The following is a 22,052-nucleotide window of genomic DNA, read 5'->3' as shown; positions in this document are numbered from 1 at the left end:
TCTAAAACAAAAGACATGGTTGTTGATTTTAGGAAACAACAAAATGGGCACGGAGTCACTTTAATTAAAGGTCAGAAAATAGAGCAAGTACAATCATATAAATATCTTGGGACCATAATCAATGAAAAACTGAACTTTGATCAAAATTGCAAATCAGTTTGTAAAAAGGGTCACTGTCATGTATTGATATGGCTATGTCTTAAGGTGATGACCTTTGAACCGGATGTTGTTGTCGGAAGGAAGCCCCGTTAAGTGGCTAGTTGTAAGATGGACAGTGTTCAATAAAGCAACATAAAGACCGTGCTTTATGTCCTGATTCAATTCAGAGTGCTCTGCCTAATTTAGTAATAAGGTGAGCATACAACAATGGCGACGAGGACGACACGGACCTGGATTTGTTTTTGTGAGAAGTAGACCCAGCGGCGGCACGGTGTTAGCGAAAAAAAAAACTTGTGGGCTAACATGGAAAAGTCGGGTATTCAACCGTTCGCCTGCTACACGGATCCAGCTACGCTCGGACCGAGATGGACGCACTGGTTAACATCCTTCGAGTTGTTTGCTGATGGGAAAGGTCTTATTTTGACGGATGATGCTACAGACGCGATCAGACAGCGGAGACGCGCTCTTCTACTGCACATGGCCGGACAGGACGTGCAGGACGTCTTCTCCACTCTACCACAGACGGGAGAGGCAAAGGATTACAGCGCTGCGGTGACTGCGCTCAACACTTACTTTGTTCCTCAAGTGAATGCAGCATACGCACGCCAAACTTTCCACAAATTGTCCCAAACACCAGGTGAGACTGTGCAACAATTTTGTACACGTTTGAGGCGAGCTGCAAAAGACTGTGACTTTCAAGCTGACAATGATAACCAGATACGGGACGCTATCCTGAGTAAATGCACTTCTGAATATGTACGGAGAAAGCTGCTTGAGGATGGTCCAGGCTTAACTCTAAATCGCACGTTAGAGGTGGCTTCACACTGTGAACGTGTGGAGGAGCAGATGGCGGCGATGAGCGTCACCGGGGAAAAGAAAGGAGAGGACACGGTCAGCCGGATTTTTGCAGCAAAGAAAGAGAAGAACAACAGACCAAAAGGAAAAATGAAAGATGATAATAAAACAGAAAGACAGTGTTACAGGTGTGGTTATACTGACCACATGGGCAAAGATCCCAAATGCCCAGCACGAGGACAAACATGTCACAAGTGTAATGGTAAGGACCACTTTTCAAAAATGTGTCGTACAAAAAGACAAAAGAAACAAAATGTGAATGCTGTTGAACAAGATGATTATGCATTTACTGTAAATGATGATAATATACCTGAGAAACTTACCTTTTCTGTTGGGGGAATAGAGTTGAAAATGTTAGTTGACTCTGGAGCTACAAGTAATGTGATGGGAGAAAACATATGGGAAAAGCTAAAAGCTGAAAAGATAAAATGTCACTCATATGTACCCAAAGAGCAGAGGAATTTATATGCATATTCCTCAGCACAGGCACTCACGGTTAAAGGCGCATTCAGATGTGAAATCAAGATTGGTGACAGGACTGAAGAGGCTGAATTTATTGTGATTAGAAGTAATGGTGAACCACTCCTGGGGAAAAAGACTGCCATAAAGTTAGGAGTGTTGAAAATAGGTGAAAATGTGGCGGCTGTCACAGATTTAAAGCACACTCTTAAAGAAAAGTATCCAAAAGTGTTCAAAGGAGTAGGAAAACTAAACACCAAACAGATCAGCCTGTACATTGATCCAAATGTGAAACCAGTAGCACAGCCACTGAGGCGCATACCTTATCATTTGAGGGATGCAGTGGAGAAAAAGATCAATGAACTAATTGACATGGACATTATAGAACATGTAGAAGGACCTACACCTTGGGTAAATCCTGTAGTGGTACTCCCAAAGAAATGTGACAAAGATATCAGAATGTGCTTAGACATGAGAAAAGCAAATGAGGCAATAATCAGGGAAAGATACCCCATACCCACTGTGGATGAAATCTTGCAAGGACTAAACGGCTCTGCAATCTTCACCAAACTCGATCTCAAGTGGGGATACCATCAACTAGAGCTTACCCCGGAGTCAAGAGAGATAACTACATTTGCAGTGCACAACGGAGTATACCGGTACAAAAGGCTAATATTTGGAGTCTCATCAGCTAGTGAACAATATCAGCATGAGATTGCCAATGCACTAGCTGGCATTGAAGGAGTTGAGAACATTTCAGATGACGTAATCATACACGCGCCAGACCAAGAAACACATGATAAGCGCCTGCATGCTGTGATGAAGAGACTCTCTGACTGTGGCCTGACACTAAACTCAGAGAAGTGTCAGTTCACCATGGACAGACTCGTGTTCATGGGAATACTGCTGACACAGAAAGGCATCGGCCCGACTGAAGAAAGAGTGAGAGCTGTGGTGGAAGCCCGAGAACCGAAGAATGCTACTGAGGTGAGAAGCTTTCTTGGACTGGTAGGCTTCAGTAGCAGGTTCATACCACAGTTTGCTACACTCTCTGAACCACTAAGACGTTTAACTCGAAAAGAAACTATGTTTACATTCGGGCCAGAACAAAAGCAAGCATTTGAAAGACTAAAGACTGAGTTAGCCAGAGCAGGTACCCTAGCCTATTTTGACAAAGAAGCCCCAACCAGAGTCATAGCAGATGCAAGCCCTGTAGGCTTGGGCGCAGTGCTAATACAAATACAGAACGGAGAAGAGGTACCAGTGTGCTACGTAAGTCGGAGTTTAACAGACTGTGAGCGAAGATATTCTCAAACAGAAAGAGAAGCCCTAGCACTGGTATGGGCATGTGAGAGACTACATCCATATGTGTATGGCAGGAAGTTTGACCTCATCACAGACCACAAGCCATTAGAGGTCATATACAGCCAGAAATCTAAACCTTGTGCACGCATAGAAAGATGGGTTCTCAGACTGCAACCATATGACTTTAAAGTAGTGCACATTGCGGGAAAGCAAAACATTGCGGATTCACTGTCAAGACTGCTGGCTGACACCACGTCAAAAGAGATACATAAGCATGAATCTGAAGAATACGTGAGATTTGTTGCAGTTAATGCTACTCCAAAAGCACTCACGTCAAGAGAGGTTGAAGAAGCCTCTGCTACAGACTCAGAATTAACAGAAGTGCGAAGAGCTATTGAAAACGGACACTTTGAAAAATGCAAAACATATGCACCCATTGCAAATGAACTGTGTGTCATTGGCTACATAGTTTTGCGGGGAACTCGCATTGTATTGCCAGAAAACCTCAGAGCTCAAGCACTGTCACTAGCTCATGAAGGACATTTAGGAATTGTTGGAACCAAACAGCATCTCAGAACAAAAGTTTGGTGGCCAGGGATGGACAAAGCTGCAGAAAAGTTTTGTAAAGCTTGTCACGGATGTCAAATAGTAGCCAGACCAGATCCACCTGAACCACTGAGAAACACACTTTTACCAGATGGACCATGGCGAGATGTGGCGGTAGACTTACTGGGACCACTACCTTCGAACCACTCAATACTTGTACTGATAGATTACTACAGTCGGTACTATGAGTATGATGTAATGTCATCTACAACTGCTGAAAAAGTCATCGACTCTATTGACTGTATATTTAGCAGACATGGGCTACCAGTTACAATCAAATCTGATAACGGCCCACAGTTCAAATCTGAGCTGTTCAGAGAATATTGTGAAACTAATGGAATCAAACATATAAGAACTACACCAAAATGGGCTCAAGCAAATGGAGAAGTGGAACGGCAAAATGCATCATTGATGAAAAGAATCAGGATCGCACAAGCCGAAGGACTTGACTGGAAGCGAGAGCTAAGAAAATATGTAACAGTGTATCGCAGCATTGAACATCCAACCACGGGTAAAAGTCCGGCAGAACTACTGTTCAACCGCAAAATGAGAGGAAAGTTACCGAACATCAGTGAGGCAAAAACAACGGAGTTGGACGTGCGTGACAGAGACGCTGAACAGAAGGGAAAATCAAAGACTTATGCTGATGAACGAAGGGGAGCTGAGTATTCAAAAGTTGACTCGGGAGACACAGTGCTGGTTCAACAAGACAAAGTGGACAAGTTTACAACACCATTCAACGCAACACCACACAAAGTTGTAAGCAGAACTGGAAACCAAGTCATTATTGAATCACCAACAGGAGCTCGCTATCACCGGAATACCACACATGTGAAGAAATACGAGACGAATGAGACCAGAGAAGGACACTATGACACAATACCTGAAAGGGAGGAAGGTGAAACACCCACAAAGACTGACACCTTCACTCCAACACCACAAGAGGGCTCCCAGGGGCCAGAGAGACCAAGTAGATCACAGAGGGCTAAAAAGATACCCGAGAGGTTTCGTGATTTTGTGGTGAAATGAACTATAATATGTTAAGGTGAAGAGGTAACTTAAAGTTGGCAAGTTTCAAGTTCATATGTGTATTTTAACATGTATATATTGAAAAAAGAAAGGTACATGTGTGGTGAGACAGTTAGATTATATACTTGTTAGAAAGTAAGACAAGAAGAATGTTCAGTGTTGAAAAAAAAAAAAAGACATCAAAGTTATTACAACTAAAGTTTGAGTCTAAGGAAAAGGGGGATGTCATGTATTGATATGGCTATGTCTTAAGGTGATGACCTTTGAACCGGATGTTGTCGGAAGGAAGCCCCGTTAAGTGGCTAGTTGTAAGATGGACAGTGTTCAATAAAGCAACATAAAGACCGTGCTTTATGTCCTGATTCAATTCAGAGTGCTCTGCCTAATTTAGTAATAAGGTGAGCATACAACAGTCACCAGCACCTTTATTGCCTTAGGAAACTTGTTCATTTCCACATTGACCAAAAAATTTTATCTTTGTTTTCTCGTTCTTTTATTGAGTCTGTTTTATCCTTTTGTTTGGTGGCATGGTTCGGTCAGACCTCTGTCACAGAGAAAAACTCTCTGAATCAGATAGTGAGATGGTCCAGTCGTCTGATAGGTGAGCCACAGTCTTGTTTAGCCTCCCTGTACTCTGAGCAGGTACAGAGGATGGCTTTATCAATCCTTAAAAATGGTTCCCATCCTCTAAGGGGTGAATTTCAGCTTCTTCCCTCAGGACGGAGGTTTCTATTTCCGAGATGCAGGACAAAGCGTTATAAAAATAGCTTTGTCCCCGTTGCTGTCACTGAATTAAATAAGAACTGTTTTTGATTCAAAATATTAAAGCATGTGTCACAGTGAGTTTTATATATTTACTAGGTATGTGTGTTTTTAAAGGGATGTCAAATGCTGTCATTTTTCTGTAAAGCAAATTTACCTTGCCTTTGGGTATAAATAAAGTTACCTAAATAAAGTTACATTACCTGCAGACGCTGTGCGCACAGGTTCAGGAGCAGAAGTCTATGGAATCAGAACGATGCCACCTTGAAACGAAACCGAAAAATGGATTGAAACCGAAAAAAATATTGTAACTGAAATAAATGTACTGAAAAATCTTGTATTGAAACCGAAAAAAAAATTGATAGTGAAAAACAATTAATTGAAACTGTAATTTTTTTGTTTTCGCTTACAATTTTTTTTTTCGGTTTCAATCCATTTTTTTTCGGTATCAAACCATTTTTCAGTTTCAATCTGCTGGCACTGTTTTGGCGTTCGGGGGCGCGCTGGGGGGGGGTTTCCGGCCCGCATGTATTTGCATATATTATAGAGGCCACTAGTGCCAAGAGGACCTGGCTGCAGCCACTGTGGAGCTCCACAGTAACCGGAAACACGTGACCTCCACAGTAACCGGAAACACGTGACCTCCACAGTAACCGGAAACACGTGACCTCCACACTCGCCGTAAACACGTAACTTCGGTTAAATCGACTTTGACAGCGACAACTAAATTGCGTTTTTGTTACTATAAAATGGTTTTAAGTGGGGTGTTTTTTTAACACTCTGGGTTTGTTCAAAAAAAATTCACCATCCCCTAACTTGTTCGTGGCCAAAAGTGACACTTGCTGTTTTGCTGATTTATTATTATTTTTACAGTACATCGCGTTGTGCGTTCTGATTGCTGTAGACCATTGTCAATCAATCTAATCCAGTGTCTCCTGTACAGGAGCGGTCCCTAATAGGCCCACGGACCGGTCCCGGTCCGTGAGTCCTTTGGTACCGTTCCAGGAGAGTTGATCCTCCGGTGTGAAATGTATGGTTGTAGTTTCTGTGTCTTATTTTGAAAGAACTATTTACGCGTTACCATAGCGACCAGAGAGCGTTAAAAAGCAGAGAGGAGGATGTCACTGTCATTGTTGTTGGCGCACAGCTCAAGTCACGTTTATTATTATATTTACAAAATACCACAGTTTCTTTTTTTTATTCATTTGTTGTATTTATCTGCGACACCTTAAAGGTCGTTCCCTGAAAATATTGTCTGACATTAAAGTGGTCTGTGGTGCAAAAAGCTTGGGGACTCCTGCTGTACAGTACAGAATGCGTTTAGCTTGTCGAATTTACATAAATCTTCGATCGCTAGCAGTGTAACTCTGAAGTGCTGTACTGTATGTTTGTAAGTTTTCTCCCAAACAAACACAACAATGCCGACGAAACGTTTTGCACCCTCAAATGCACCTTTAGGTTTCATTCCATAATACTGGACTCATGTTTCTACGAAGGTTTGAACTCTAAGAGTGTTTAAACAAAAGAGAAAAGTGTGAAAATGTTCATGCCTGTCTGAGAAAAGTGTATAAAGCATGTAGTGAGGGGTTTCACAGTCTTAACATCTATAATAATTGTAAAAAATAAAGTTGGCTACTTCATGGATTTCACCTACCGCGGGTTATTTTTAGAACGTAACACCAGCGATAAACGAGGGGCTGCTGTATTATTAATAGTAGTGTCTGGGACATCTAATTGATTAACATCAACATTGATTATTATGCACTATTATTTTTGTTCAAGGAGAGCCAAAAATATAAAACTCTCTCTCAGCTTGTTTGTTGCCAAAAATGGCCACTTTTTGTGTATGTTCACAAAATGCTATAAAATGTATATTTCTTAAAAATTTTTCTACTTTTACCGACGTGACTCTTTAAAATAGCACCAGTTCTTTTCATCAAAATCAAAAGTGTATCTAAATTTTTTACTCTTTATAGCCAGTTAGGTTATATATTACCATTAACTTTTCAGATAAAACGGTGATAAAGTCCTAATGTTTTCATGAAACTTCCTTTTTTTCCCCATCTGAGCATCGGGGAAAAGGCTGTCTTGCAATTGTTGAGGTCACTAGTGTGTGCCCCATTTCTTCCAGGATCACTCTCTTTATAGGTTTTAGTGGAATCCTAGTACTGCGAAGTGGTTTCATGGTACAAAGGGATTGTATTCCAAGATCTGGGAGACTGTAGAAATGAGCAGTGATGCCCTTCCTACCATCTTTCCAGAAAAATAATTGATCTGGAAGCTGTTAGGCTGACTTACAGCAGCAGCACTTTCTGCACCTGCATAAACTCCAGGACACATTTACTAACGGTGTTTGTTGCTGTATGTGCAGCTTTGAATTTTTTAATAATATATATTTTGTTAATATTTCCGCTATGGTGTCTTGTTATGAAATGTACAAGAGTAAAAGTGTTTTTAGCAGGTGCTTCAAAGCTAAGTTTGACTGGGAAACTCAAAGCTCAATAGGCTGTATCAACAGAAATTCACTGCAGCCTATGTAATATTTCATGCGTCATAATTTATTCTACTCTATCTTGCAAATACATATTTGTGTGGCAATGTCATGCACAACACACACAACTATTAGATCCTTAAGATCAAACCCGTGTCATTCTTTTGGTCCACTGCAGTGCAGTAGTCAAAAAAAAGAATAAGTGACGTGTCCACAGATGGCCAGGATAGAGCCCAGAGTGTTAATGTTTAAAATGTATAAAAATATTATTGATTACAATTCTTTACTATTAATATCAACAATAAGCTTTTTATTTTGAAAATACAAGTTAAAAAAAATGCTGTTACATTTACATTTAATGCTGTTACACTGTAATCCTTTATTATAAGTATGGACACAGAATAAAGTGAACAACATTTTGAAATAAGTTTAATTGGAATTTTGTACTACGCAAAAAACAAAACAAAAAAACAACAACAACATATTAAACAAACAAACAAACACAGCCAGTGCCTTCATTTGTCCATTACATGTCAAACATAGCACTGACCCTTAGCCCCTGCTCATCAGCACATGCTTTCAAAAAGAGCTCCATGTCCTCTGCAAACTGAAAAACAAAGAGGAACAAGTCCCTTGCTCCAGTGTCTTCTTCCTCTGACATGTCTATTAAGACCCTCTGCTGGTCCCCTTGATTTAAGGACAGATATTTGGGCATTGTTACATGTCCACGGAAAAGTGCCTTATTTTGGACAACCCAGTGCACAGCAGGACGCAGATCTTCAACAACTGCTGGCTCCTGTGTCAGGCAAATGGGGATGAAAACATAGTTATTTCTCTGTTGCAGAACAGTTTTTTAACAGTTATTCAAATGTCACTAACCATGTAATTACACTACTGTTTAAAGTGAATACTGACCTGACTGACTTCCTGGAACTTGCGCTTTTTCAGTCTGAAAATGGGCACGTGTTGTCCTTCAAGCACAGCTTTGGCTTCCTCTCTCCAGTGTGCAAATAGCTTGCCAGAGCTACGAAGAGTAAGGCCACAGTGAGGCATGTCATTTTCATGGACTTTCCATCAGCTGCAGTTTTATTGAACACAGAGGGTAGAGCATATGAATGTTCTAACAAAGACTCAGAAAATGGTTCAGATCCCAAAGACAAAACCTTGGGGGGGAGACGGGGCTCCTCGAAGAGTACTGCCGGAGGAATACGGGTCTCCTCGGAGAGTTCAGCGGGGAGCAGTCCTGATAATGGTGGCTGACTTGGTATTGAAGAATGCTGACAAGACAATAAATGCCTTGCCATATCCCCACGCCATATGATTGTAATCTTACAGACAGGGCGGTGAAAGTGTCCTGTTGTCCTACAAGGCAGCCTGCACCGGCATATCATTTTATCTGTAAGAGAAAAAAACAAACAAACAAACAGATGTAATTTAAATGTAGTTGTATAGAATGCAATCAATTTGTCTAACAATAAGATTGTACATGTTAACAAAAACATCCAAGCCAACCTCAATAATGAAAGCAAAATGGTATGGATCACAAAACTTATGTCAAGGAAAGTGGTGAAAAGTAAATAAAAATATATTTTATAAAAACACTATTTTTGTTGCAGATGAATGAACTGAACTGTACAATATCAACAGCAACTTTTAAGTCAACAAAGATACTGCAGAAGTGCTTAAAAAAGTGCATATTTATAACTATAAAGTATATTTAATACAAACATACCTTTGAAAGGCAAAGCATTTTTTTATATGCACACTTAGATGCTCCTCAATCTTTGCCCTGACAGTAGGGCTGAAAGTGGGGCACAGAGGGCAGTGAAAGAGTCCTCTGCAACACGTGTTGCATTCCTGCAATTCTGGCTTTAAGCCCGAATTCCAGATTGATGTGTGCATCTAAAACAGAGAGAGAAACAGATAAACACCATATACACATTTAAGTTAAGGTTTTAGCAGAAATAACAATTTACAGTTGACATGTAATAGATTTGGGAAGAAAATCCTTGAAAAAAACCCCACAAATATTTTACAAGACACTTTAATTTGTGAGACATGTTTCTATTGACATATAACAGTCAATTGAACAGAGGCTAACTAAAATCTGGGCAATAAAAAGGCTGTACAGAAAAGAATGACGAATAGAAGTATTGATAAATATCTAAATCTGTTTGTGACGAAATTTACAGTGTTGACGCTAACCAAAGGTGTCACAAGTACACACGTTCCTTACTACAGTTTAGATACCTCTGTTTAGAAAGCACCGACTCGACTTTTTAGTCAAGTCGAAGTAAGAAGTACAGGGTCTAAAATAAAATTTATGTACAAAATTTTGAAGTAATCTTGCGTCCAAAGCACGCGTGTGGGGGGCTGATTTACAAATGTACGGATTACAAAGTACAGATACGCGTGCTAAAATGTGAGAAGTAGAAGTATAAAGAAGTATACAGTAGGCACAAAAAAGTACAGCAGTAAAGTAAAGATACCAGAAAATTCTACTTAAGTACAGTATTGAAGTATTCGTTATTTCGCATCTCTGACGCCAACAATAAATCATACTCTAATGCAAAATGTGGTTTTTGCTTCTTCTCGCCCACAGAAGCCGTTAATCCAGCTCTCTTACTTAAACCAGGCCCAGGAAAAAGCATATTTGTGTGTTTCTCTGCCATGGAGCACGATGAAAAAACATTAAAATAAGGAGGAATGTTGTTGTAACGCAAAAAAAGTGGCAACATGATCATTGTAAGAAAACTAGACGATTCCTAGAATTATGAAATCACTAACGGCAAATTTATTTAAGAAAGACTTAACCAACCTTTGCGATCAACTTGCAAGACTTCCACGGTATCCATGCGTGTTTACGGCTACTGTGGAGGTCACGTGCTTTCGGCTACTGTGGAGGTCACGTGCTTCCGGCTACTGTGGAGGTCACGTGTTTCCGGTTAGTGTGGAGCTCCACAGTGGCTGCAGCCAGACCCTTCTCACTAGTGCTGACCAAGCTGCCATCTTTGTCTCTTCCCGTCTTTCAATGGCTGCTTCAATTTCAGCTTGAACCTCCAAACCGCAAGTAAGTAATAATTTTTTGTCATCTTTTCTTGCTGTCCCACTGGGCTGGACATTAGTTTAGTTTTTTTTAGCTACATCTGGTGAAGTTGTGGTAAAATGCTGGTATTAGCCTATTCGTCATAGCAAGCTAGCCTGAAGCTAATATTTGCTAAATTTAGGGACACCCGTGTCTCTTCAGGAGTTGGAGGTCGGTGTTCTAGGAGCGGATCTCAGGATCTCAACAGGCAGTGTTGGGCAGTAACATAATACATGCACCGGCGTTACGTATTTAAAATACAAAATATGAGTAAATGTATCCATTACAATTACTGTTCAATAGGTGATATTGAGAATACAGTTAGTTTGTTGAAATAAATGGATTACATGGCGGTATTTACCTGTTTCATATGTTAGGCTATGGTCTCTCTATTTTTTGGTAATTCCACGCCGGTGGAAACCCAAACAAAACACGCAATAAGAGCCTCTAAAAATTATTATACAAAAATGATTTAATATGAAGGCAATAGCAGAGTGTTACAGGCATCGCCCTAAACAATGTAGCCTCATGGGCAGTGTAGTCCGTGCTGCAGGGAGAATGGACTGCCATACCCGTTATGTGTCTGTGAGCGAGGAGGGAGAAAAAGGAAAAGTACAGCTGTCACGGAGCAGAAACGGGAGCTGGGAGCATGTAAATATAATAATAACAACCACTAAAGCCAAAAAGAGTACCTGACGAGACCAGCTGTAAGGAAGCTGTTAAGACTCGACTGTACACCATGTTCATGTTTTCCTCCGAAACAATAAGTTCCGTTGGAGCAGCCTTTCAACGCCTCTCTCTGTCTCTCACTAGCAAAGTTGACCCAGACAACAAAGTAAAGCTAGTTTTCAGCTACGAGCCCAACACGAACCGGACGTATTAGCCAGAGGTCCCTTTACTACGGTTCGGAGCTGCTGACCTGTTTTATCTATGCGCGGAATAGTTTTCTACACGAGATCGCTGCAAAAAGTGCAGCCTTACCTAATGTCCACCTACTGTTACTCATTTATATTAAGATTTTAACATCTAGTTGGTGTTGGTATGGCGAGTAGCCTTCAGTAATAGTAATAAATCACACAGCAATAGCACATTCATGTAGTTGTAAAGTATTCAGAATACATTACTTCTATAATCTTTGGTGGAATACATTTTAAAATTAACCTTCCCAACACTGTCAACAGGTTAGCACCTCATACCACAGTGCATCAAAGCAGTGTTGAAATCTCCCAATTCTTTGAATCTTTGGGCTGAAGGAAGGACAATACTCTGTGTATAAATGCTCAATCAACAATCATTTATTTCCATACAATTCAACACTTAAGAGCATAAGGACCATCATGATGGGGAGACATGCCTGAAGAGGGTCACAGCAAGTCTCAAAATGGTGACGGGTTGCTCAGCTTCTTATAGTCTCTAGTGGCCCCCACCTAGTCGTAAAAGCCTAAATATTCACATTCTTTCTCTTTTACGGCGCCTAAGTTATGACCTCGGCTCCCTGTCTTTCTGCTCTTCTGAAAGGTGGGGGTATGGAATGTGGTCTGTCTCTTCTATTATCGGCACAAGGTCCTCTGCACACAACATTCTCTTCATGATTCAGCAGTATGAAATGTCAAGAAACAGTGTAACACATTCAACAGTGTCGAGTAATACAGGTCAATCCAATAGATCTAATGATTTTCACACTCTTTTAAGTCAGAAGTATAATGCAAACTAAGACTACATACTGATCACACACTCTATGTTAAAGGGTATAATATGATCTACAGCAGTATCATACTTCAACTACTTTGATTACATATATAAGGTAACATATGATAACAGAATAATATCACAATTCCCCCTTTGATCTCTTTTCTTCAAAGAGATCACTTACAACATACACTCCAGCATTGCAAGGTCCAGTTCTCCTTGGTCCTGAGGCCCTCTGTCCCCCTTTAACCATATGTGGGATGACCTCTGTGTTCACGCAGTTCAGATGCAAGCAAAGTTAGATTTACAACCATAACAGCAGTTACAGATGACACTCCCATCACTCCCCAATTCTCCCACAGCTTTATTTTGGTGCTCCAGTTTTCCCCCCTTTTTAATGCCCCCTTATACCTTTCAAACGTACTTAGACTAGAACCTCTGTCTAAGGAGCTTTTAACCTTTATTTTTATTGCTGCAGCTACCAGTGTCTTCCAGTTGGGTGATTCTCAGCTTCTTTCTTCGACCTCCGGGGTTAGACCACCCTTTGGTCGTTGCACAGTTCAGGGGATTATTCTGCCCTGATTTCAAACAAAGATCTGTGTGTTTTGGGGTCACCGCCGTGTCCCCCTTTTTGCCAAGAGCCTCTTGAACCTCGTTGGTCTGATGTTCCTGGTTTTCGCCAACACCTTCATGGTTATTGCTGTGTTTGTGGGATCCATGTTCTCCAGGAGCCCAAACATGCCATGACACTTGACCCCAGTTGCTGTCTCGGCAGTCCCTACATCTGTCTCTGCTGTGAAGGGTCCTCACATCTCCGTGTCCCCATCTGGTGTCTCTTCCTTTCTCTGCAAGAGACAGAAAACCAAAACACCTCTCTCCCTAGCCTTGATAATCTAATATTGTTATCCATTGTTGTTCTAATGATTCAAATTTGGTTTAAAATATTATGTTCAGGACTTATTCTAATCATAATCTATGTGTGTGTAAAAGAAATCAAAAATTAATGAACCATTTCTAAGTCTACCCCTTATAAGCTTAAGTTTTACCATACCTAAATTATTAAACACACAAATAGAGTCATCAGATGTTCATAAAACCATTGTTTGATGTTCAGACTCAACTTCCCCCTTTTTGACACACTCCCATGTGTCAATTCATTGGAGCTAGACAATTAAAAGAGAAGGTTAGTGACATCTTATCTCAGAAAGTATCAGAAATTCTTCTCTCGAGTACCGTTGCTCCAGCCTTGTCATCCCTGAGGATCTTCAATCCCGGAAATTTCCCTTCTCCTCATGTAATAAAGTCTGTCATCCTTCCATGCCCTGGTAACTGGTCCATCCAGAGCTGTAACATTTTGAAATGTACATACAACAAGCCAAACCACACCTTGGTCACACCAACCCTTTTCTGCCCTGAAGATGTCCAACGCCATCTTAGTCTGGACCAGGGTTGTAATAGTTTTGCAATTTTCATTAGTTTTTATTTTTATTTAGCTTCGACTTCAGATTTTCAATTTTATATCAGTTTTAATCAGTTTTTACCAATTGTTTGCTAGTTTAGTTTAGTTTTGATTAGTTTCAGTTATAGTTTTAGTTGTGTCTGCAATAATTAAGTGTAGCAAAATCCCAGTCCCATCATATCAGTCATGCTCTTGTGCTTATCCTTGGGTATTGTGACTATTAACTCTTGCAGCACCGGGTGCTCCTAATTTTGGTTCCAGTGAATTTATAAACTTTGTGAAGGGAATTGACTCCTCTGCACACTGGAATAAACATAATCAACATGATCCAAATTTTACTGCGTGTTATTTCACCATCTTATCGATTCAAATGCTCCATCCTTATGTGGTTTGCGACATTATGTTTATCCCCTCTGTCTCTAAATGTTTGAAGAATTTTCAAGTTTGGGCTCAAATTTTAAGAATTTGACCATAAGTGAAAGTTATGGTGTCATCACCCCCTTCGGGGCTTACCTTTCCCAGTTTTGATGATATTCCTCCCTATTCTTTGCAAATACCCCCTGTTGGTGGCGAGAAACTGTTGGTGTGGTCAAGTGGGTGCTATAGAAACAAAAGCTCAGGACAGAACAGTTATCAGTCATGTACTTCATACAAATTTTGCATATGTTTTATTTCATATTGATCCTCTGAGTGTTTGAATTTATCCAAACTAAACACAATATTTTTCTTTATTTACTTTGCTCTTGTTCTTTTGCAGTACCACATCCTATCAAATGTCCCTGTCAATTATATTCTACATTTAATAACTTACTATTTCAAGCGAGAACCTAAATCACGTGGACCAATGTTTGTTATTGCATATCTCTATTCTGAATGTGGCCAGTCATTCATAGGTATTGTTAAAGTTTTGGCGATTTTCCTCTATAAAATTTAATTGACTTTTTTACAGTGGCCTGCTATGGTTAATAGTAACATATTCCAGTCATGAGTGATATCAAAAGTTTTCTCCACTGTAGCATTTGGCATTCCCAATAATATAACATGATACCTTACTCAAAACACAGCTAATATAGCACAGTTTTCTTAATGCAAACATCGGTAACTCAAATTCAGCAACCACAGTGTTAAGTCTGCAGTTCATACTTATGTGAAGCTAGAGTCTCCTCCTCCAGTCTCTCTTATCCTCCTGCTCCTGAAAAAACAAAACAAAACAAAGCGAAGCATCCACCCTTCTCTTGTCCGCTGGGTGAATTGTTTATTGGCATTTAAAGTGGGTGCAGTCATTGTCTCAGTATCAAGTCAGTCAAAACTTTTAGTCGTCAGTCCATCACAGTCCATTCACATGCATTCATCCACACACATTCATACCAGATGTTGCTGATAATGGAGTCTCCCGCGCAACCTATTCGAGCCTCCATCACCAGCAAGATGACGTCATCATTTTAAAAGGAAAACAATTCTTTGTTCTTTTGTTCTGGATTGACTCGCTGCAATCCTTTTAGACTCAGGACTTCTCATGTGATCAGTGTCCCATATAAGTGAATTTCTCTCAAGCCAATTACAATCATGGAGAAGCACACTTTGCAACTGTTTTTGTAAGAATATTTCATAGCGCTTTAAGTTTCAATCTTTCAGGCCTGGTTTAAAGAGCTGATTGTTAAATCATGAACTCACAAAATATCAAAATATCACCACCGGTGGATCACACCTCTCAGATTTTTTTATCTCAGTGCACTGTAACAAAAACGAAAACAGACATAACCAACAAAACACTAACAACAATAACACAAACTAGGGCCCGTTGCAGACATGTCCAAGCATAAAACTATCCTCTCTCGCTTACGAGAAAGAACACAAGCCAAAGCTCACTGATAAAATCAAGCTAGCGCTAAGCAAAACCAAACAATCAACCAGAAGTTCACAGGAACATTTTGCTTCCTGCCGGGACAATATCGTGTGGGAATGAGAACCTTTTGTTCCTCCTTGAATTAAATCTCAATCACAGAAAATGCCGTACTCCAACCTAAACTTACACTATTAATTCATCATTTTTCACTCTGTGGCACTGTTCCTCACCAGGGCTGTGTGGAGCACAGCAAAGAATTCAGTCAAGGCCTTGAGCCATAAACAGACATCACGCACAGACATGGTTTTCATAACCAAACCGTTTAAGACCTTATTCCTAAAATCTACATAAATGCCCTCTGAGTGACATATAACACATTCTAAGTAATCAATGGTAATCAATGGCTCCTCATAAAATTATGCATTGGGATGTTTGTGTGCAGCATTTTGCATATCGGCATAAGCAAAGCATTCTTCATTGCATCAGCGTGTATGTGTGTGTGGGTGCATCACTCTTCATTGCACAAGCGTGTGCATGTGTATGTGTGTGTGCGTCATTTCTCACTCAATCAACGAGTGCACATGTATTCATGTGTGTATTTCACTTCATTCTGAATCTGTGTGTGTGTGTGTGTGTGTGTGTGTGTGTGTGTGTGTGTGTGTGTGTATTTGTGTGGGTGTTTATGTTCATCACTTTCCTGTTCTGGGCCCTGTTTCAGGAAGCCGGTTTAGTGGAAAAACTGAGTAAGTATACCCTGAGTTAACGAAAACTCTGGTTTTTCGGTTTCACAAAGCGAGTTCAGCTGAAGCCTCAGTGAGTCACTATGACGACACACTCCGTGAAGCTAACCTGCCCCCTAGCAGGTTTACTACAACTAACCCTGACTGTCTCCGCCCCTTTGTCGGAAACCTGACAGTAGGAAGTGTCGGACATGGCGTGCCCCGTCCTTGAAGAGCCAGTAGATCGTGAAGCCCAAATTCTCCGCAGAGCTCACCGCCGGGAGAGAGTGATCAGAGCGCGTTTGGACATTTTATCATTTCCTGATGATTTTCTGTGCGAACGTTACCGTTTTTCAGCACAATCTATAATTTATTTGAATAACATCCTCAGGCCATATATTACGCATGTGACACATCGCGGACATCCTCCCAGTTCATTACATATTATTTGTATTGCACTTCGGTTTTTTGCAAACGGGAGCTTTCTGTATAATATTGTTGACGCTGAGCACGTTTCCAAGGCTACCGTCTGTCGGGCAGTCAGGAATGTTACAGTTGCACTGAAACGTCTCCTGTACTCGTCTGTGGTGTTCCCCGGTCACAGACCCACAAGATTTATCAAAGAGGGATTCCACAAAATTGCAGGTATCAGGATGACCAAAACTTAATTCATGATGTGGTGATACTTGGACTACTACTTAAATTTTACATTTATTCTCACGGTTCCCAGGCGTGATTGGCTGTATAGATGGCACTCACATTCCAATCATTGCTCCTTCAGTAAATGAAGGAGACTATGTGAACAGGAAGTCTTTCCACAGCATTAATGTGCAGGTACATAGTTCCCTGTAGCATTTCAAACTAACAAATTATTTCATTATAGTAATGGATGCTAATTTGTGTTCTCTGCACTGTGAAGATCATATGTGATGCTGCCAACATTATCACAAATGTGGAAGCCAAGTGGCCAGGCTCTGTTCATGACTCACAAATATTCCGTGAATGTACACTGAGCACAAAATTTGGACATGGTGAGTTGAGAATACTTTAAAATATATAAAGACCAATTGCTTCAGGGACATTTGAACTGAAGTGTATCCTTCTGTCTTAGGAGAGTTCACTGGCTACTTGCTTGGTGATAGGGGGGGTATCCATGTTTACCCTATTTGCTTACCCCTTACCCTGACCCTGAACCGGGCCCACAGCAGCGATATAATCTGGCTAATTGCAGGACAAGAGCCAGAATTGAAATGACTATCGGAATGCTTTGTTAGCAAAGCATTCTTCATTGCATCAGCGTGTATGTGTGTGTGCGTCATTTCTCACTCAATCAACGAGTGCACATGTATTCATGTGTGTATTTCACTTCATTCTGAATCTGTGTGTTTGTAGACGTGTGTGTGTGTGTGTGTGTGTGTGTTCATCACTTTCCTGTTCTGGTGTTCTGGGTAAACCACTGCCTGAAGCATGCCCTGGGGTCCTGCCCTCCTCCTTTTCAGTTTGTTTGCGACCATTGCTGCTGCTGCTGCTCAAAGTTCAGTCCGTCCTGGTTCTGACCCCAATTGGGGCAGTCCTTTCTCCAGTGTCCATGCTCACCGCAGGTGAAACCTGCATCTTCTCCTGTGTTTTTTGTCCATTCTGAGGTGCCTTCTGTCCTCAGTTACTCCTCCTGTCTCGGTCACGCCCTTTTTGCTGCCCGATCCTCCGTGTTGGTCCATCACTGTCTTGCACAGTGTAAATGCAGCATTATCAAGGTCAGCATTCTTTTGCTCGGCCTTACTTTTCCTTCGGGCTTGGCGGGCGTCTCGTCACAGCTCTGTCAGCTGACGCAGTCTGAGAATTTTCCCCCGTGTAGTGAAACGGGCCTTAGGTTTAGTGCTCTCCGTCTCTGCTGCATGAGATCACATTCCTGCAGCACTGTTGACTTTTTCAGGTTGTTGTTGTGGGTCCAGCTGTTGCAGGATTTGGTCAGTGTCACGTATAGGGGAGAGCAGGAGTCCAGTCCGCCTCGGCTTTCAGGGCCGGCAAAGCAGCCTGTAATTAAACATAAAGAGAAAAAACAAAAACAAAACAAAAGCAAACGAACAGGAAAATGATGTTGTGTTGGCTGTATTACAACGAGACGGGAGAAACACCGGGACCAGGCCCTGTGTCAGCCTTCTCTCCCCCTTTTTTTGTTTTTTCTCTCCCGATATAATCAACTCCTAACCCACCAAGTTGACAGGACAACATGCACCTGTTAAAATTCTTAAGGTCATGTTTAAAAGCCCAAAAAGAAATTTTTCTTTCATTCAGTAATCACTTGTATCAATCAATCAGCAGAAAACATGTCACAATTTGAATCTTTTAACCCCTAAATTTGTCATGTCATCACTGGTTGGTCAGACCAGTGTCTTTTTCTTTGAAGTTAAATTGTTGTCCTGCAACCCAGAGAGTTTCTTTGTCAGTAATGTATTTATCCTTTAACAACAGGTGTATGTTAAGTTTCGCTGCTTTAGCCTTGCTGGAAAATCTTCACGTGTTCATGAGTGTAAGCTGTTTCTTCATTGCATGTGTGTGCATTTGTAGGCAGGCAGGTTAATTTTATCTTTTCTCAAACTAGGCGTTACCTTAAAAGGAGCCTTTCTCTCAGATTTCTCTGCTTGTGTGTGTTTTTGTTTCACCTTTTTGTTGTGATGCTCCGGACGCCTTCCCAACCTCCACAAGTCCGTTGGCCCCAATTTTATGTGTTAAAACTTCTCTTAATTTCTCCTCTAATTCTCTCCTCGCTGCTGTCTGTTTCACAGCTGCTGATTCTTGCTGGGTGTGGCTCCCATTACTTATAATTTTGCTTCGGCCGCTGTGCTTGTGGGGGCAGTTGGTCCAGGTCCGCAGCTTCCTGTATTAACACACTAAGAGATTTGTTTAATTTCATTTTCATCACTGTTAAACAGATAAGCAGGCAACACGCCTACCTTTTACAGCGCAGACTGCACGCCAGTCTCTCAACACATTCCTCTCTGTACTCCTGTACCCCTGCTCTAAAGCATCTGATTTGGATTCCTGAGATCAAATATATTTTCCTTTGGCTTTGTTTTCTTCCCATTTGTGGCTTTAATGTAGTGTTACATCCTGTTTGTTTGCTTCCATCTGTATACATGTCCAGATTCACTGTTATGTTTCTATTCTTACATTGCTGTGTGATCACTGTTCCCTCTGCTGACTGATGTGACCTTTTGTATCTCACACTGATACTTGTCATATTTGTATCTGCGCCTAAAAGATAAAAAGTTTTCCATGCTGAAACACAGCTCCACCTCCTGCAGTTCTCCCTCTGAACCACTAGATGTCTCTGTTATCTAAATGAAGACGTGCAGCAACCACAGCAGCGCTCAGATCACACGTGTCCTGTTATTATGTATAAAAGCATGAAACAGGTGAGACAGGTGGGATCAATATTAATGTTGTGGAAATATATGAAAAAGCAACAGAAGAGTGAAAACATTTCGTGTTTCTAGAAAGATCTTTCAGCTCACAGCTGCTCACAGACTGTATTTACAAGTGACAAACTGCAACTCTACAGTACATCTACAGTATACATCAAATATATTCTGTATTCAAATCTATTGAGTGATGTTTGAAAGTCTTTCCAGGTGAGTTTGATCCAGGAGGGTCTGAAGCCAGAGTCAGACAGAGACTGTGCAGAGACTGTAGAAGGACAGAGCAGCAGCAGAGCAGTCCAGATACACTGATGATCCTCTGTCAGATCCAGAGGGACACACAGGGATGATGCTGGACTCTACATTGTGTCTGACAGTGGAGCTGTTCTCAGAGCAGTTCACTCTGCAGCACTGACAGTCATCTGCACTTCTTCTCATTCCTCTGTCAGTCACTGCTGGATGAAGCTCTCCTCTCCACCTCCCAGTAACATGGCCCAGTCAGAGCGTCTCTACACACAAGCTGCTGCTGCTTCAACCTCTCTGGATCATCAGGACACAGCTCCTCCTCTCTCAGCACACACACCGTCCTGTTTACCATCATCGCCTCCACCTGCAGAGAGAAGAAGGAAGAGCAGAGGAGATAAACGAGTGTTTCCAGAGACTCTTCATCAGCTGTCAGTCAGTGATGCAGCATATCCAGTATAAAGAGCAGCAGGGACTTCAGTGCTGGGACTGTACTAGGACTCATTGTTGCTTCACTTTTTCTAATCTTTGGATTTTTATTGAAGTTGATGAAGATGTTTTTCCCTCCTAGTTTGAGTTTGGACTTTCATTCATTAGAAGAACCTTGGTGTGTCCACTCTGAGCTCTGTAGGAACCCCAACAACAAGCCCAACAATCCAGATGGACGGTTCCAGCTGTTAACTGGAGGAATTCCATCCAAACATCTGCTCTCACTAAATTCTTCCTCACCTACAGACTGTGTTCTTCACTGCTTTAAACTTGGAAATGAATGCAGTCATTGGTCTGCGTGCTGCTTTGTTCAGAGAGCTGATTGGCTGTTGACAGCGTTTGATCAGAGCGTGTCAGCCGTTACTATGGTGACCATAAAGGTCAGAAACAGGAAGTGTTTGTGTCCAATCCTGAAGCCTGTCACCGTTCTCCTCTCACAGCTTCACTGAGAAGCTGCAGCTTTACAGGAAACACTGGATCTTTGTTTCATACTGACTGTGTTTAGTACAATACTGCTGACAGCACCACCCACTCACTCCAGCACTCTACTTACACCAGAGTCTTCAGTCTGTAGTCTGGACTCTGCTGAAGATCAGACAGCTGCTTCACATCTGGATCCTTCAGGTTGTTTCCGTACAGGTCCAGCTCTCTCAGATGGGAGGGGTTGGACTTCAGTGCTGCTGCCAGATAATCACAGCTGATCTCTGACAAACCACAGTCCCTCAATCTGTATAAAGAATGAAAGATGTAAGTTTATTAGACAAAGTGTGAGCTTGAAATCATTCAGTGTTTCATCATCTGTTCAGAGCTGAAGAAGGTTCAGAATGTAGAAGTTTAGAAAATGGAAACTCCAAACAGCTGAAGCCAACAGGAAGCAGCTTCAAACAGGAAACTGTTGAATCATTTCTTCCAGTTGGTCCAACAAGACAGACTAAGTATTGGACATGTGTTGTGGCTCCATTAGGGGAGCTTCTAAATGTGATGTGATGGCCCCTCTGGGTCTGTCAGGTCACAGGACTGAAGAGAGCTCAAACTGGGCACACAGTTGTTCCAGGCTGGACCAAAGACTCTATACTGGGACTGAGGGACTGCTTTGACTGCACCCACTGGGACTTTTTAAAGGCTCATGTTCTCACTTAGATCATCGATTTCTACTTACATTTCTTTCTGGGAAAAATGGGGATTACTTTGGAAACAGGAAGTATTTTCCCCAATAAGCAGCCCTGGATTAGTAAATCACTCCAACATGTTCTCAGGCAGAAGAAGCTGTCTTGTTATGAGGGAGAGAAGAAAAAGATTGAGGGACAGAAACTTGTTGAAAGAGAGATAAAGCAGCTAAAATCAGGTGTAAAAGTAAATCAGAGGATGAGCTGAATAAAGGACACTCAAGGCTGGCTTGGAAAGGAATGAAGTCCATGGTGGGGATGCAGAACAAGG

The 22,052-nt window shown here is 41.4% G+C and overlaps 2 protein-coding genes and 1 long non-coding RNA gene across 3 annotated transcripts in view; all 3 read right to left on the bottom strand.

The window, feature by feature from the left end:
• Nucleotides 1-22,052, bottom strand: part of LOC309702569 (uncharacterized protein) — a 1,256,944-nt gene that overhangs the window by 621,134 nt on the left and 613,758 nt on the right.
• Nucleotides 8,127-9,584, bottom strand: LOC309702657. The gene is made up of 3 exons (XR_014275686.1): nt 9,399-9,584; nt 8,582-9,062; nt 8,127-8,462 (listed from the first exon to the last, which is right to left on the bottom strand). It is a non-coding gene; the product is annotated as an uncharacterized lncRNA (long non-coding RNA).
• The window catches only part of LOC309702578 (protein NLRC3-like), a 174,090-nt gene continuing 171,868 nt past the window's right edge, over nt 19,831-22,052 (bottom strand). The window contains exon 9 of the mRNA XM_082527188.1: nt 19,831-20,493. Within this exon, the coding sequence (XP_082383314.1) occupies nt 20,481-20,493 (13 nt within the window). The 3' untranslated portion in view covers nt 19,831-20,480. The remainder of the gene's footprint in view (nt 20,494-22,052) is intronic.

This window comes from Aulonocara stuartgranti (genome assembly GCF_965226115.1).
Source record: "Aulonocara stuartgranti genome assembly, chromosome: 3".
Lineage (NCBI taxonomy): Eukaryota > Metazoa > Chordata > Actinopteri > Cichliformes > Cichlidae > Aulonocara > Aulonocara stuartgranti.
The sequence above is the reverse complement of the archived record's forward strand: the minus strand, read 5'-3'. Positions and strand labels throughout refer to the sequence as shown.